Raw genomic sequence first — 17032 nt, 5'->3', positions numbered from 1 at the left:
TCATAGGCAGTTAGATCTGGCAAACATGCAGTGAAATTTGATGTGTGTATATTTTTGAGCATTTATTATCAGACCATTTGTCAGAGGAGAAACTCCTGCTGTTAAGGCCTACTAAGATATCTGCAACGACTAAACTCCAAAACAGCTACCATATGGACCTTTACTGCTGTTTGCAAATGAACTTATAATCAGAAAGGTAGTAGACCCAATGGGGTCATGCATGTTCACTCACTCTTTAAAAAAAGTGGAAATCTTTGTTTGTTGTTTGCAGACATGAATGTGGTTGGATGTTGCCTTTCTAGGACAGCAGTAAAGCCATTACTGCCATCGAAATGAGTGAAAGCACTCATCTACTTACTTTATGGATGTTTGGGCAATCACTCCTCCTATTGTCTTTTATAATCAGAGCTAATCCTTTTAACGTCCATTTTGTGTCTCTGGATAGACAGAAAAAGAACGTTAAACAACCCCTCCCTCCAAGGAAAGTGTCAGACCATTGCACTGTGTGGCCTTTACAGCCTGTGGGTGTGTTTGCTGCACAATGAATCTGAGAGGATTTCTCTTAAATTATTAAACAGTAACCAGGAAGTGTTGAGAGGGACAGGCATTGTTTTTACTTCCTGGTGTGTCGAAGCTGCATTTTTAAAAGGAAATCATTCTTCATTTTTGGTCTCAAATTCTCTGGTGCTTGCTTGGCATGCGTATTGTTGCAAGCCTGTCTCATCTTATTACAAGCTTGATTCATTTATATAAGTCTATGTATATATTTTTTTAAAGCTGCACAGTATAACAGTCACATTTCATAGCTTTGAAGAAAATAAACATAAGGTACCGCTGAAGAGACCAGAATCTTCATTGACTACATTTCAGTTTGTAATAAATTATTCTGCAACCATTCTACAGTTAGAAGTGAGTTTCTCTTATCAGGTCACAGTCTGTTAGAGGAAAAGTTATTAAAGGAAACAAAGACAGAACAGAGCGGATATAGTGCGTGGTTTTGGAATTTGTGTACGTGACGGGGTGATAGCATTCGTCACACCACAGACCATGTGAGCATGTAAGTGAGGCAGGTAGAGCTCACAATCAGCATGAGAAATGATAATGCCGTTTTCACTTTTAGTCACAGAGGTCAAAAATAAGTATGTATATATTTTTTGATATAGTTCATGTAGGTTTCTCCACATATGACTGAGAAGAGTCATTACAGCAGTTTATGGCACTCTAAAGTGAGGACGGGCAGTCAAGTGGATGCTATAAACTTCTGTCTCGGCTGAAATACAAACACAGGAGTTGGCTCGCTTTGCCTCTGTGGCAAGTGTTAAGGCAACGGTTACCTGGAAACTGTGGCACTCCTATTTTCCTCATGCTTTCAATAGTAAACCTTTGATACTTACTGAATTTAATTATGAATATCATTTTGGGGGAAATGCCTAGTTTATATTTAAGATGTTGTAAGTTCATATTTAGCATACTCTTTTTTTGTTCACATTTATATTTAGTCAATACTTGCTCAAAACACTAAAAAACACGTTAAACTGTATTTTAAGAGATTGCGTATTTTTAATTAGCAAATTAATCCATGTATGCATGTGCTATAGTTTTTCAATGTTTACAATGTATTGAACAAACTTGTTTTTCTCGAAACAAACTTCAGAATCAGAAACAAGTATTTTATGATACTCTCTAGTCCATGAGCATTATCTTTGAAGGGGTTAATGCTGCTAAAGAGGAAGTGTTATGTAAACTATAAATATAGGCAACATTATCTTGTCAGAATGGATCCTGTCATGGCAGGTATTCTTTTAGCTATTGTACAAGTGCACCACCTAGTGATGAAAAAAATACTAGGTACTACATATCCAGCACATCAGTTTACAAATTCTGGTTTTCTACCTTTACTAATAAATATTATTATATATTTACTTTGAATTAAAGCTCTCTCTTAATGGATCATGTGAATGTGGAATTCTTCAATGCATTTTCTTTTCAGAACGGACTTAACGGCACAAATTTGTTCAGGAAACACAAACTAAGTTACTGCAAGCCAAAAACAACAGATTAAATACTTTCTGTCAAACAAAAACCATGCACCTGTTTCTGATTTCTCGTTATGGTTAACATCAGAGGTGTGGAAAAGTTCATCCTAAACCCACCACAGCCTCACAACACTTGACAGAGAAACACTGTGAACAACTTTATTGGCAGATTTCCACTCACGGCTCTCTCCTGTAATAACACTGCAACTCTGAAATACTGGAAGTCTCTCCAACCTGTCGACATGAAAAAAAAAGAAAAGCTGAGTAAAGAGAGTAAGGCTGAAAACAAACAGAGGACAGTGTTCTTCAAAGTCCATCACACTTTGATTGTCAGTTGTTTTCCTCATAACAGTAAAAAAAAACAAAAAAAAACATGCAAGAGTTAGATGTGTTTAAAGTGTCAGTAGATTAAGTTTGGGTCAGTACGGCCAAAACCGACTCATGACACAAAACCTAAAATCCTGCCTTACAAGAGACTTTGGCTGAAGACTATTAATGATTTAGTGCATGTGATGAGATGAAATGTCTACTGAAGTGACGATGAGTTCAGCTTATAGTTACTGTGACCACAGTTATTATCAAATCAAATCAAATGAGGTACCTGCTCATTTTGTGACATTCTTAGTATAATAACACAATCTTAGTTTACAGTCTTCCAGCTAGTAACAAAAAAAAAAAAAATTTTTAAGAAAAATCAAACAGTGAAATACAAAAAGGAACTTGTTAAAGTAGGCTATAATGGTGAATTAAGAGCATGTTTTTTTCATTCGAACTCCACCCGCATAGCTTTGCTTAAACTCCCTGAAGGATGAAGGGATTTCATTTCATAAGAAATATGCATCTGAAGTTGTTCCATCCTTTGGCACCTGTCTTGTTCCCCTCATGAACACATGCTGAGGCGTCTTCCATGGCACCAAGCTGTGACAACTGTGCGACATCTAGTCTTTCTGTGTTGCTGTGCTCTCTGCCGTCCGTGGAAGTCAGAGTGTGAGTCCTGTCTTCAGGCGCTGGGCTGCTGGCAGTGTGCACAGCTACGTACCAGCCTCAGTCTGTGAGTCTGGACCTGAACCGTGACCCTCGTGAGGCCGTAGGTGTGAAGCAGCAGGTGGCGGGCCTTTGCCTGGACCTCCTCCCAGTTGTTGGCACTAGAGGGCGCTGTGAACACAAACATATATGTAAATATTTAGAGGGGGGGGGGGGTTGCAGTGTCTTCCAAAGGACATTTTGGCATAGCACCTATGTTGAAATGAGTTCTAAGTAGAGCTGTTGGATGTCTCAAATATTATGTGTAGGTTTGTATGTTCGTGTGTAGTATGAAATTATGAGTGTTTTTTAGATGAGGTCACCTGTTGCAGGTTTTAAGTGTTTCACACACTTCGACATTTGCAGTTTCCTTTAGATGTTTGCTTTCTGTAACCCCGGCTACCACTGGTTAGATTAATTGCCATACGAGTAGTAAAACTGCTGCTGCTCTTATTTCACTTCCTTGTGTAAAACTGACCAAACAGTCGCCTCTTGAGAACAAACTTGAGCTTGACAAACATAAATATGAGAAGTGTATGCGTCATATGTCAGTACCGCTTAGAGAATTAAGAGCCTTTAAAAGCGGGCCTTTCTATGGAGGTGTGAATATCTTTGGAAGATCACTGACATTTAACCAAATGCACAATAAACACATATCTGAACCAAGATGGCCGAACCAGAGGAGGCTAAACAGACCAGTGAGATGTATTCTTCTGAGAGTCTATGAAAAATCTTCAAGAAAAATGTCCCAGTAAACTCTTACTCACTGCTCTGTCTTAAACAAATAAAAAGCCAAAAACCTGTGAGGCACACAGCGGGCCAATATGTCCGACGGCACTTTGAGCTTCACACACCGTCGATTGACAGTTTAAAGGTTGAACAGAATATTGAGTCGTTTTTCATTCACAGATATATATTGTTTTAGTCACTTCTTTGTCAGGTACAAATAAACAACTTCTGACGTTTTGAGGGTTCGAGTCACTTTGAAAGGATGTTTGAAAAAACATTTTGATGTCCTCACTTTGGGCTACATTAACTTTTTTTCATAACGTCTGGATAATTAAGTTAACACGATTTAAATAATGAATAATTGCACTTATGATAAACCTTTTAAGTCAACATGTACTTTACCATAATGCACATTTTTTTTGTGAGAGAAATCTGAATATAGGCAACTCTTACTGTATAGTTATACATTTCAGAATCGACTAGAACATGGATTATAGTGCTGGATTAAAGTTCCTCAGTGTTACTGATTTTGGGGAAATGTGGCCGCTACTCACTGAGCTGCAGATGCACTAAAGCTGCAGTCTTGTCAGCTGTCAGCGCCCACACGTTCAGCTCATCCACTGATTGGACGTCCTCCAGTTTCAGCAGGTCCTCTCTGATTCGCAGAGTGTCCAGGTGTCTTGGGACACCTGACACAACAAAAGCAAAACAATGTACCGCTGAATACTACGCAAATCACGATCATCTGAAAGCACTAAGTGACTAAAGACTCACCCTCCAGCACAATCACTATTGTGTCTCGTATGATTCGGAAAGTGGTGCAGAGGACCAGAACAGAGAAGATGTAGGTACAGATGGGGTCTGCCAGCTTGAACTCGGGCTGTAAAGTCAGAGGGTAACATCACATCAGCCACATGTTATGTTTCAGTTTGCTTTAAAAACAGCTTGATTCTATGATAGATACTTGATCTGTTGAGTGCCTTTTGCATTCTCCACCATGTTGATACCCAAATTCTGAACCCAGGAGATGCCAATGAAGTCCAACAATCATGGGCAAATATTTCACTGGAAAATGAAAATAACTGCATGGTTTGCAACTGTCGTTAGCTAAGAAGTCTATCAATGTTTTATTTTTTAAGTTTATGAAGGTAAGCCTTTAATATATTACAGATGAGTAAATAACCGTTTTCAAGCCTGGAGTCGAGCACAGATCATGGATAAAATTCTGTCATGTTTTTCTCTGTTAGGCGGCTCCACACACAATATTTACAGACTTATACTTAATCCAAAATAAATATATTATACTAGATACAACAGGAAACAATGTGGGAGAGAATGAGACTTTAAAGGTAAAAAAAAAAAAACCTGCACTCTTTTTCTTGATATGAAAAAATGTCTCTGTTGTTAAATAAGAGAGCTTAAATTGTTTTACACAAGATGTTGTGCAACCCCAGAACAGTTCTTGTCCCACATGTCCTGTGTGTGTGCTCTTGTCCCATCTGTCCTGTGGTTCTGGTTCTTCTTGTCCCATTTCTTAGATCACAAAAACATTGTTCGGCTTGCTTGCCAAATGTCTTTATTTTTTTATTACTGTATGGGCATGCATTATGTACTCACTCTTTGTAAAACTGCAAACACAAAACAGTGAAAACAAAATGGCAGGGTACCTTGAAGCGGACAACGTAGGCAGCTATGAGCACCCCGACACTCTGGACGAGATCCCCCAAAGCGTGGATGAATGCGGCTCTCACAGCCAGGCTGCCTTGCTGTCTCTGCTGCTGACCCGACCCCGCTGAACCGGAGGGAGCTGAATGGCCGTGAGAGTGACCGTGGCCGTGAGAGTGACCGTGGCCGTGAGAGTGCAGGTGACCCCCCTGGTTTAACAAGAATCCCATTCTAAAGAAACAAGAAAACAAAGCACATGTTTTTTTTCAATTCACATTCTGTGGACTAACTAAGAACAAAGTGCATCACCAACACTATCTTCACCCCTCTGTTAGGCATCTCCACAACCTTTTACTACCAGCATGTGTTTCTGTCTGCAGGGCTCTGCACTCATGCCCTTTTTTTTTTTTCTTCATAAGGAATCTTATGAAGAAAACAGTCCATGAAAATCTTCTTCAGAAGACACTGGTGAATGAGGCCGAGTGAGTCTAGTCATTTATTCACCTACCTTCTGCTGTTGTCAAACATTACAAGACATAAAGCTGCGGAGTACATATTAAACAGTACATTGGACTCAACTGTGTCATCTTTGCTGACTCAAACACTTCCAGACTCGCTGTCAACACCACACTGCACTTGAGTTCCTATTTTGAGCCACTGACACTTTTTCTCTCAATATAAACGTACTTGTCAGCATTTCACTTACATGAGGTTGACAGCCACTCCTACAGCTGCAGTGATGAGCATGACATCTCCGTCTATGTCGAAGTCTTGTCTGATCGTCCTCTGAATTGCCTCATAGAGCAGTATGGCCGTCAAAATGTAGATGAGCATCACACTGAGGACCGCAGATACCACCTCTGAGCCAGGAAATCACAATCAGTTGTTTAAGTTTAGCAGCTGGGAGAAAAGCTGAATTTTAACAGGCGGAGCTAAAACAGGAACATGCCTAAAAAAACCAGAGCGACGCTCACGGAAAAGCTTGATGCTTAACAAATAACTATATGGCAAAGAAAAATAAAGGTAAAGCTCATTTTTCTACATGTGAGTATAAATAATGAGTACTTCTTTATTGGAGTGGTAGCGGACATCTGCAACATTGTGAGTCTCAGTAATAATAAGTGGCAGGTGGTAATAAAGCAGATTTTGTAGACTTCTATAGCTACACCAACACCGAAGTTACACTACAAAGGTAAACTCAAGGAGTGGAAAGTACTCACACCCTGGCTGTTCAAAGAAGTCATAAGTAGTTCTATGAGTGAACTGATTTTTTTTTGCAGAAACATCAATAATCTGGATCTCTACTGACGGTGCAATTGAATCTCAAGTGTCCTCTCTGAGATCTGATCTTGTCTGAACACTGCTGAACACACACTTTCGTCCTCAAACGTGACTCATCTGCTGAAGAACCAGAAGCATTCACTGAACATGAAGGAAGCAGGGGAGAAAACGAGAAGACTTCTGAAATAGGAGACGTACCGAGACGATGCAGGCCGAAAGTGAACCTTTTAGTGGGTGGCTTTGTGGAGAGCCAGAGGGCCAGCAGAGAGAACAAAATGCCCACCACGTCTGTTAGCATGTGCACGGCATCAGTCATGATGGCTAAGCTGTTTGATACATAACCACCTGAAAGGAAAACAAAAACTTGATTAAAATGTGTTTTATGTCAATATGAGTCATTTGTGGAGGGACATGTTTAAGACATGTCGAGGTGCGTGTGAAAACAATAAGAAAAACACATTTTCTTTTCATTTGAACTGACGGTCCTTGGAGCAAAAGGTTTATTCCTTTTTTACTTTTCCTTGATAGGCAATAATTAAATTTTGGGGGAAAGGTCGACAAAAGTAGTAGCAAAAAACAACAACATACAAGTGATTTTAGAGATTCAATCAATAATGATGGAGAGTTGTTTGCACAAGAAAGTTGGCTGGACGGCCTTTAACAGTTCCTGCTTTGAGATTTAAAGGATTTCTTGTGTAATCAATCATTGGAGGCCTCAGGGGACATCCGTGCAGACTGAGAAAAAACAAAAATTCTTGAAGTAGAGAGGAGAGGTACAGAAGAGTGTTTTGATCATATCGCTGTCTGCCTCAAGCACAGTGTAGGACAAGATTACATCACTCCATCGGCTACATCGGCTCTTCTCTTAAGATATTGAGACATGCACCTTTTATTGGTATGCACGCGTCTTTAGATATATTTCTCTGCCTTTTAATGTGCCAAAACACTGACTAAACAGATGTAATAAAACAACCACACTTTCCTGTGTTGAAAAAGGAGGTTTAAGGTTTTATGATGTTACATTGGGATTTACGGTGTCTTCCTCTATAAAACACTGATGAGTGACTCATCTGTAGCCATAAATTTTGTAGTAGTAGTCTGTAGTCAAAATACCTCTAGCGGTAGGTTAATAAATGTCATTATGGTGTTAAGCAACACTTCACAGGGGTCAATATAGTACAGTTATTACTTTAAAATGTCTCTGCATGTCTGTGTTTGTGACTGTGACAGTTCGGTCTTTATGTGAAGACAGCAGTGATAAAAATAATGACGTAAAGTGGGGCTAACTTTGCTCCTTCTTACCTATGATTTCACCTGCCATGAACAGGAAATACAGCACAGCTGCAATGACCAGCCTCTTCATCACCCTCCTGTGTTTGATGCTCTCCCTCTTCTTGTTGCAGCTGTCACAGGGGTCCATGTTTAGACCGGGGCTGCCCAGGCTGGAGGGGGACTCGAGTAGGGAGTCATCATCCTCCTCCGCCGTCGCCGCCACGACCAGCGTGTTCACCGCCACTCCGTTGGACGGAGCTCCCGCAGAGTAGTCCGACATGTCTCCTGACACCACCACCTTTAGCTTGTTGAATTTGGGAGCCTCATCCTCCACCAGCTCGTCGGAGGAGAAGTCCAGAGGCGCCGTGTCGCTCAGGTCCCAGTCTGTGGGAGTCCTCCTGAAGGAGGACCGCACCCTGTTCAAAAAGTTCCCACCTGACATCTTCAATGATTTTGGGAACCAGGTGAGCTCCGAATGAGAGGTAACGTCGATCTTGGACGATCATTCACATGGTTGTGAGGATTCACCTGTCTGAGAGAGCAGATTCATTTTAGCAGCTGGAGGAGAGATGTTAATAGGAGTCTACAATGACATCTCAACAAACCTGTTTACCCCTACCTCCTGACCAGATGCGTTTTAAAGATACAGCCATGGGTCACTCCTCATTTCAACTTTTGAGTTCAGTCTGAGGTTAAACAGTAACAAGCTAGCTGGTACAGGTTAGCTATCTGCGACAGGCATCTTTTATACTTTAACAGTTTGTGTAAAAAAACACGAGGCAAACTTACCCATAATGTTCTTCAGATCTGATATATTTATTCCAGTCTTCGGTTTGAAACTGTCAATGTAATAATAACAATGATAACAATAATGTAAACATCAGATGTAGCTAACTACCTCCTGCATCCAGAAGTAACACTAGCAAGTTTGGTTACGTCTGCACCATTTGCACGCAGTCACGTGATGACGCAAGCGTCACATGACGTTCCTTTTTTGTGTCAGCTGCAGCAGCAACAAAACATCCTGCAGTTTTCTCTCTCCAGCAGGACTTAAGTCATATTTCACATCTATTCCACTTAATTTAAAGTAGAAGGAAAAGACAGGTGAGCAGGTTTTTATTTTGACTGAGGGGAAATGTTTACAAGAGTTAATTAACCGTGTGTGGTTTCTAATAAAGCAGCGAGCTGGACACTTCCTCTTCATTATGTTGTTATGAGCGAACGTTTTAAACCCCCTTTTGGTAGATATAAACTACGACGATACGAATAATCACATTTTGTTTTGTCTGATGCCTTTTTATGCAGTCTGGGTGAGAAAGGGTCTTTGCAAATGGAGGAAGAGGTGCAGGGAGATGAAGGACCTTCGTCCCAGAGTGAACTTCATCAAACTGAAGGTATGTGTGTTCAAATAAACCTTGACTGAACTGTACTGTCAGCATCTGTCCAGCCTCAACATGAATCTATAGATCCAGCTGCAGCCCCGTTTTATACCATAACACATGCGGCACCATTCACTCAGATTACTCATTACTAACTTGTACGGCGTCAGAGAAGGGAAATAAACACATGGAGATAATGTTTCAGAGTTAGAGGTTCAACTTGCAGTATGTTGTACATGAATGTCTCACCTTTTACATGTGTACACGATTAAGTCTTTTTGGTGTCTTAAAATAATGTTAAAAATCTAGCAGAAGCACAGACTTATATCGAGTACATTAATGTCACTTTTATCTTATTGACCGTTTACTAAGTAAAACAAGCATTTTATGTCCACATTATTTCTTAATACAAGTATTTATTTAAATATTTGACTTGGTGCTCCGCAACACAGAAGTACCCAGAAAACAAATCAAAAACAGGAATATCTAAAGAGTGTTTTTCAAATTGAGAAAAACAACATTTGACCGAACTCTGAAGTGTTCGGGGATTTGCAAATGAACAACTCTGCAAAGATACAACTGGCTTGAGTTGTCAGAGGATAGGGGAACGCTCAAATGTTTACAACTTTTTGAATCAATCTCTACTATCGTTCCTATTTAAAAAGATAACAGCATTCCATTTCATTGACTTGTAAAAGTCATGATCCTCAAGTTTGTCAAATAGTTTAAACGGGTTTACTCTCTTGGCTGAGGCCCAGGAAACCTCAACAACATCCTCCTTTTTTAATAACAAAAGGTATTGAGTTATTTTGAGTTCCTATGAAACTAAAAATAAACCAGGTCATCAAATCCCTCACTTACAGGTGAGGGCTTATTTTTCAGAGAACAGGTAATACATTAAAGACTAGGATCATGTTTCCAGACTTTGATGATGAGGTACTTCACTATCAATAGAAACAGCTACCCCCTTTTTTTAAACCACACCACCTTTTTTTCTCCAAGTCAAGTTAGGCCTGAGTTTCAGATCAGTTCAATCCTGTATCTTATTAATTGGCAGACAGAATAGAAAAGATTTCTGGGTCAGAAAGCTGCTCAGATTTCAAGCATGCCATGATAAGTTTTAAGAAAGTAATAATTTAAGCTAAAGTTGCTGCTCGCAGACCGCCAATAAGAATGATGTGTAGTTAATTTATCAAAGGCTTTTGTTGTGACATGAATGCTTTGTTCATTTTCCTCATCTCATTCTCTCAGATCAAGAGTTGACACATCAAGACCCGCAGCCTGTTGAGAGCTCATCCCCCGTAGAGAACGTGTTTGTAGATAAGAAAGCAGTGGACAAACTCACAGAGGGATTACTCTCTCACTACCTGCCTGATCTACAGAACTCTAAACGAGCTCTTCAAGAGCTCACGTAAGCATTCTCTGAAATAGTCTTTGTTTTTATTTTTAATAATGAGAAAGCTCTCATTATATATATATATATACATATACACACACACACACACACATAGGTCAATTATGTTTGAAAGTACTGAAGAACTGTTTCACAAGGAGCTGTGATTTCTTGTCTCAACATGAAGTAGATAAGATTTTCCTTTTTAAAAAGTCATCTTTGCCTGCTCAGCTTTGAGTAAAGGGATTCACACCAGCATGTTGACACACACATACTGCAGCTTTCAGTCAACAAACATGTGGCATGGAGAGTCATATGACGAGAAGAACAGGATGGACATGTCCACCAGTGGATTTTCTGCCTCAACTCTTGTGTCCATCCATGAAAATGTTTCAATTTCAATAAACTGCCATTGTATTGCATATTAAATATCATATGAACACATGAGCTCTCTGTCACAAACATTAAATACTAAATGTTTACTTTAAAAGTTAAGTTTTTGGTTAAAATGTGCTTTTTATGACATTTATTTCATCCTTTTTTTTACCAGACAAAATCAGCTGGTATTGTTAGACACACTGGACCAAGAAGTCACAAAGTTTAGAGAATGTAACGCCTTACTGGACCTCAATTCACTGGTATGTTTAGACTGAAGGATGATCTAATTTATACTCTATATTGGTTTGTGTTCTGTTTATCAGGCAAAAGGAATGATTTCTAATCCAGTTTGTTGTCCTTAGTTTACAGAGGCAAAAGTTTACCACAATAAACTGGTGAACATAAGGAAAGAGATGATAATGCTCCACGAAAAGACAACTAAATTAAAGGTACTTCTTATCTGTCAGATCTGAAATGCACTTTTAGGAATGGAGGACATTTTGGTAGACGGATGCAAACTGAATCATTTATTACTGAAACATTGACTGTTGTGTTCCTCCCAGAAAAGAGCTCTGAAGCTGCAGCAGCAGAAGCAGAAGGAGGCGCTGGAGAAGGAGCAACAACGTGAGAAGGAGCTTGAGAGAGAGAGGCAGCTTATCGCCAAACCTGCTAAAAGAACGTAGGCCCCCCAAGTATGTCTGCTGTATTCATGGACCGTACAGGTGTTTTTGTACGTTTATAGCCAATTCACTAGATATCCACTATAGGTTACATTACTGCTGACCATTTTCCAAAGTGCATGTGATGTCAATGATCATTTTGGGCGAGAACCAGAAAGAAAAGGTGAGCAAAGAGAAATGAGACGCAGCTAAGATTTCCAAACAGGGAAGATTTGTCTCTTATCTTGAGAACGCTTCTTCTTCTTTTTCTCGTGGATTTTTTTAAATCAGGTATTTTAAATACAATCATGGTGTCCAGCTTTCAGTTTTAGGGTAAATGTTCTGAAGTTGAACACGAAGAAATTGATTGAGGTTTCTAGAACAACTCATCTTAAATACTTGTTTGTTTAAGTTGTTTCCAAAAGGATTGGAGACTGTTATCACTTTTTCTGCTTTGGTTTATAGAACAAGCTGTGAAGATGTAGTAATCTTGATAGCTTGACTCCTTTCGTGTCTTGAGTTGTTTGATGATTTGTTCACCTAGGCTGAGGTAGGAAGCACATATGTCCAAATGAATGTGTCAAAGATCTTTATGGGGACAAATCATTTCAAAATCCATTCAAAAATCTCTCAAACTGTGACATGCTTTGGAAAATGGTTGGCTTCATAAAGAGTGTATGGGATATTCAGTTAATGGGCTAAAACTTGGAAAAACTCTTTTATGACATCTGCCTTTGCCAAGATCACCACAAACCAAAGACATGGATTAAATCGTCCAATGCTGGTACATCCAACTATCAACCTGTGATGACAAACTAGCCCTTTCCTGACAACAGAAGGAAGTCCTCAAAGACTCTTTTACAGCCGTCAGACAATGACCTGAAGGAAAACTCTGTGCTGTCTGTTCTTTAACATTTAGTGTTAATATATGTTGTTGCTGCCCTCGTAGTGTTGAATGCTGTAATGCCGTTTGTCCGGGGTTCAGCTACATGAATGATTACAGTAGAGTATGTACCAAACTTGACCCCCACCAAACGCAGCATTTAAATATTTGTTTAGAAGTATTTGAAGAGGCCACTATGCACTACTTATACCCCCCCCCCCCCCCCCCCCCCCCCCCCCCCCCCCCCCTTGCTGTTTGTACTGTTGATAATAAAAGCAAAGCAAACTGGTTTGTAGAAACGTGACTTTCTATTTTGTATTTCCTGGTCTTGGTACACCAGATACAGATGTGGACTTGGTTTGTTTTTATGAACTGAAGAATTTACACGTGTTTATGTTTTGTATGTATTTTATTGCCTATTAAATAGTGTAAACCACCAGATTTTAGGTCCATATATTAAATCAAGGCTGCATGGTGGTGCAGTGGTTAGCACTTTTTCCTCACAGTGAGAAAGTGCCTGGTTCGAATCCTTGTCAGCCTCTGTGTGTGGAGTTTGAGTTTCCTCCAGGTACTCCGGCCTCCTCCCACAGTCCAAAGACATCCCTACCACCTGGAAAGGAAAAAAGATCAAAAGATATCTCGATCTAGATGATGGGTGTTAAATTAACGATACAAAGTGTATTGATTCTTTCAGGCCACTAGGTGTCAGCAGAGACCAGATGGGTAAACGTGCTCCTTGATCTGCTCATTGCTTTTAACATTTTTACACCCACTCGCCCAGAGAGGAATGACTATTTATTCAGTCTTACCACATTTATTGGTTTAAATGAAAGCCTGCGGAGTCTCTGTTAGCCATGCATCTCGCAAAACATTTAGAGTATGAACTGTAATTCCACAGCCCCTCTTTTCTCACATGCATCTATCCTGGGACATCTTACCTGACCAGGTGAATTTAATGAACTGTGATCAATAAACTGGAAGAACGATGCTCCAGGATTGAGCTTTGCCAAATCTTATCTTCATGATTCCTAACTGCGTCATCTTTCACCAGCAACACCAGTTCATAACTAAAATGGTCAAGTCTGGACACATGTTTTCAACTCACATCTTCTCTTTGTCACACAGTTTTTCAGCCTTGTTGTCGCGTGTCAGCCGCACAAACACAAGTTTGTTGACAGAAAAGTAGGTTACATTCCTTTCTTTTCCAACACAAGCATGTGTCTGTCACACCCCTGTCCAATTCACATAAAAGTCTAAATTTATACTCACTACTACAGCAGGAAACAAATTCAAAACCAACACGGTATGGTCCACCCCCGCCTGTTGATGTTAGAGCGGAAAATGCACCACTGTGTGGCCATGGATGGTTCTGGATTCAAAGAGAGAAAGAGGCAACATGATGCCCATCTGATGATAATGAAGACAGTTCTCAGTGCCTTGAATTTGTTTAACATGTCTTTACCTTATATATTAATACATTGACATCCTATATAAACACCTTTTGTAACACTTACTGTTAAGGAAAGAAGAAACATGTTTTAATTTGGTCATAATATTAAGAGGTTTGGCAGGAGCACATTTGAGGCAAACTTATACCTCGAAAGCCCCTCAAATTAGGAACCGTGGTGTAATCTGACCTGTGGCTCCTCCAGCATGTCATTCCCCAATCTCTCTCCCTGATTCCTGACCACTGTCCTATCTCTATAATAAAGGTGTAAAAAGCCTTAAAATAAACCTCAAAGAATGGGGGTCAAAAGAATCTCACAGGTATAGATTATCAGAATTTCTTTGTTGTTAATGTGGTACGTAACAACTGAGACTTGTATTGTGTTTGTCAACTCTTTTGTCTGTGTCAGAAATAACTCTAAAACCAGAGTCAAAGTCCTCATGTGTGAAAACCTAGCCAATTAAGGTGATGTAGAAACAAGCAGATCCCACTTCACTGTTGTACTTTGGAGTTTTTACTGTATGAATAAAGGGAACGGGAACATAAATTATTCATTTCTATATGGAATCTGGCCAAAATTAAACTTCCCAATTTTTGTGATTTCTAAGAAAAAACGTCACTATGTAGCTTTTCCCTGGACATTAAGAAGCACTTCAGGGTTCTCTGATTCAATTATTCCTATTTATTATAAGAAAATATTTTTTATGCTTTTGTTTTTGCTCTCTCATTCACACCGAGTTCATCTCAAACACGATCTGCTCCTAATTAGTTTGTTCTCTGATTGAATTGGCCGATGTTTTTTCCAGCAGTTGGGGGTGTATGAAGCTCCAAAGTCAGACGGCTGAGAGAGTCAGTGTGGTTTCCGAGGCTGCGCCCGACTCCTCCAACATTTTGGTTTTAACTTGTGTCTGCTTTTAGAAACTTGGCCGTCGGGGAAAACACAACGCCCCCCTTCACCAAAGCCACAAGCGAGTCACAGACATTGAGCAGCAGGAGATGATGATGTTGTGAAGTGGACTGCCTTCCTGTCTAAGTAAACTGATTCAGACCGGTGAGGAGTGGGAGGCTGTGGTCAGCTCCAGTCTGGCAGCACCAGGCTGCTCCCAGACCCTCCATAACAGGATATGGTCCTAAAGTCCACACTGGGAACATGTGCATCATGTTGTTATTGCCCTCAAGTTTTACCATTTGGTTGGTGTGGTAGTACTCGTGCGTGCTGTGTACCACGTGGAGGGCTGAACTAAAGCTTCTGGAAAACATATCTCTATGTGGTGTTTGTGACCAAATGACAGTGAGTGAGGTTACTTTCCCATCTCCACCAGGTCTTATATAATACTACATACGCATGTCTGGATAAGTGGGCATGGAGGACATTAGTAATTAGGTTTGTGTGACTCAACAGATGGTACAGAACAGAACTGTTTCCCATGTAACCACCCCATGTCTCCAAAACAATCATTTTACATTTACTTGGATCATATATGTTGGTCAGAAGTAACTAAAAACGTCGGTGTTTTTATTGTATGTATCAAAATTGATCTCATGGCATTATTAGTTGCTTTGCAGAGAAAACACATGATCACGTAACTTAACATGCATGTTAGAAACAATAGCTTCATCTCTACATGGTTCAGTTTACGTGCAGCGCTCCACAGAGCAAAAGGAAACTCTGTGGCCTCATATCAGCACCTCGGGCCTCCCAAATAATTTATTACGTACAGTTTTTCATGAAAGAAACTCTCCACAGATTTTGCCTGGTCGGGATTGGATTGAAGAATTTTATCTGGGAATATGCTAAATTAGAAAGTAGGAAATAAAAACGTACAATGAAGCAGAAAGATTTCACAAAGTTCTGCTTGAAATGAAATTATTTACATTTTTTAATGAATACGATTTTAGATGAATACGAAGAGGTATTGTTGAGCTCTTGGAGTCATTTAGTTTATCAGGCCCAGATTAAATATACGGGTCACTACTACAGCTGTCGATTTAAATGTACTTGATTTAATTTACTGTGAAATGTATCCGAGTAGATGTATCAAGGAGCAGCACGTGGAAATACTGAAGCATTGCTTTATTTTACCAGTACTTTAATCTTTCAATTACTTATAAAAGAAAAAAGTATTCACAGCCTTTATCATTTGGAGATCTTTTCAACTGATTTTTTTAATTTTACAATGTGTCTGTTTAATTGTTTAAATGTTAGTTTAAGTTTACCCCAATTTTTTTTATCAAAAGTGTACAAAGCTGCAGCATTGGGGGTCATTGGGCTTTACAGTTGTTTCTATATGTACATATATAGATGGTAAAAATTCTTTAATCAAATATTGACAAAAAAGGAAAAAATTAAGCCTAAACAACTATACACAGACCTTTAAATGCTTATATAACTCTTATTTTTAGCCTAAACTTTGACTGCACACTCTTGAATTATAGTGTTGCTATTTTGTTCCTGGAGTAAAGGATCTAAGTACTTCTTCCACCACCTCTGTGTTGTTGCAGCAACAGCAGTGGTGCACCATTTAAGTGTCTAACTCTAAGTGTGTGTCGCAGAGTGTCTTGTTGTGTCTGGACTGTGGTATAATTCCGCCAAACTCATGCTCCGCTCTGGGTAAACACAGACAGACGGGGGAGCCACACAGTAGGCTAAAAGCTGTTTTCACACAAGCCTCACAGGTGCAGCATTAACGCAGTTCAGCTCACCATGTCGGCTTTACATGGGTCACATTTTCAAAACAAGTCCTTACGACGACTCTCAAACATTACAAAAGGTTTTATGGCATGAATGGCTGGTTTCATTGGCTCCTCTTAGGCTGTAGTAAAAGCTGTAAATATAGAAACTGAAGGAGGAGGAGGAGGCTTTGAAGGGCAGTGTAGTTGTGGTTGA

The 17032-nt window shown here is 39.7% G+C and overlaps 2 protein-coding genes across 2 annotated transcripts; one reads left to right on the top strand and one right to left on the bottom strand.

The window, feature by feature from the left end:
- Positions 1 to 1595: 1595 nt before the first annotated feature.
- Positions 1596 to 8949, bottom strand: slc30a4 (solute carrier family 30 member 4). The gene is made up of 8 exons (XM_079339770.1): positions 8796 to 8949; positions 8037 to 8538; positions 6933 to 7079; positions 6160 to 6313; positions 5456 to 5684; positions 4563 to 4668; positions 4343 to 4477; positions 1596 to 3191 (listed from the first exon to the last, which is right to left on the bottom strand). Exons 2-8 carry the CDS (start codon positions 8446 to 8448, stop codon positions 3037 to 3039), a joined length of 1338 nt encoding a protein of 445 aa, XP_079195896.1. The 5' UTR covers positions 8449 to 8538; positions 8796 to 8949; the 3' UTR covers positions 1596 to 3036.
- A 42-nt stretch (positions 8950 to 8991) lies between these two features.
- On the top strand, positions 8992 to 13150 carry bloc1s6 (biogenesis of lysosomal organelles complex-1, subunit 6, pallidin). Its single transcript, XM_079339771.1, has 6 exons — positions 8992 to 9110; positions 9312 to 9400; positions 10637 to 10796; positions 11329 to 11416; positions 11519 to 11605; positions 11720 to 13150. The coding sequence occupies exons 2-6, from the start codon at positions 9337 to 9339 to the stop codon at positions 11837 to 11839; spliced, it is 519 nt and encodes a 172-aa protein (XP_079195897.1). The 5' UTR covers positions 8992 to 9110; positions 9312 to 9336; the 3' UTR covers positions 11840 to 13150.
- The last annotated feature ends 3882 nt before the right edge of the window (positions 13151 to 17032 follow it).

Source organism: Symphodus melops (assembly GCF_947650265.1).
Source record: "Symphodus melops genome assembly, chromosome: 3".
NCBI lineage: Eukaryota > Metazoa > Chordata > Actinopteri > Labriformes > Labridae > Symphodus > Symphodus melops.
This window is presented reverse-complemented; position numbering and strand designations above follow the sequence as displayed.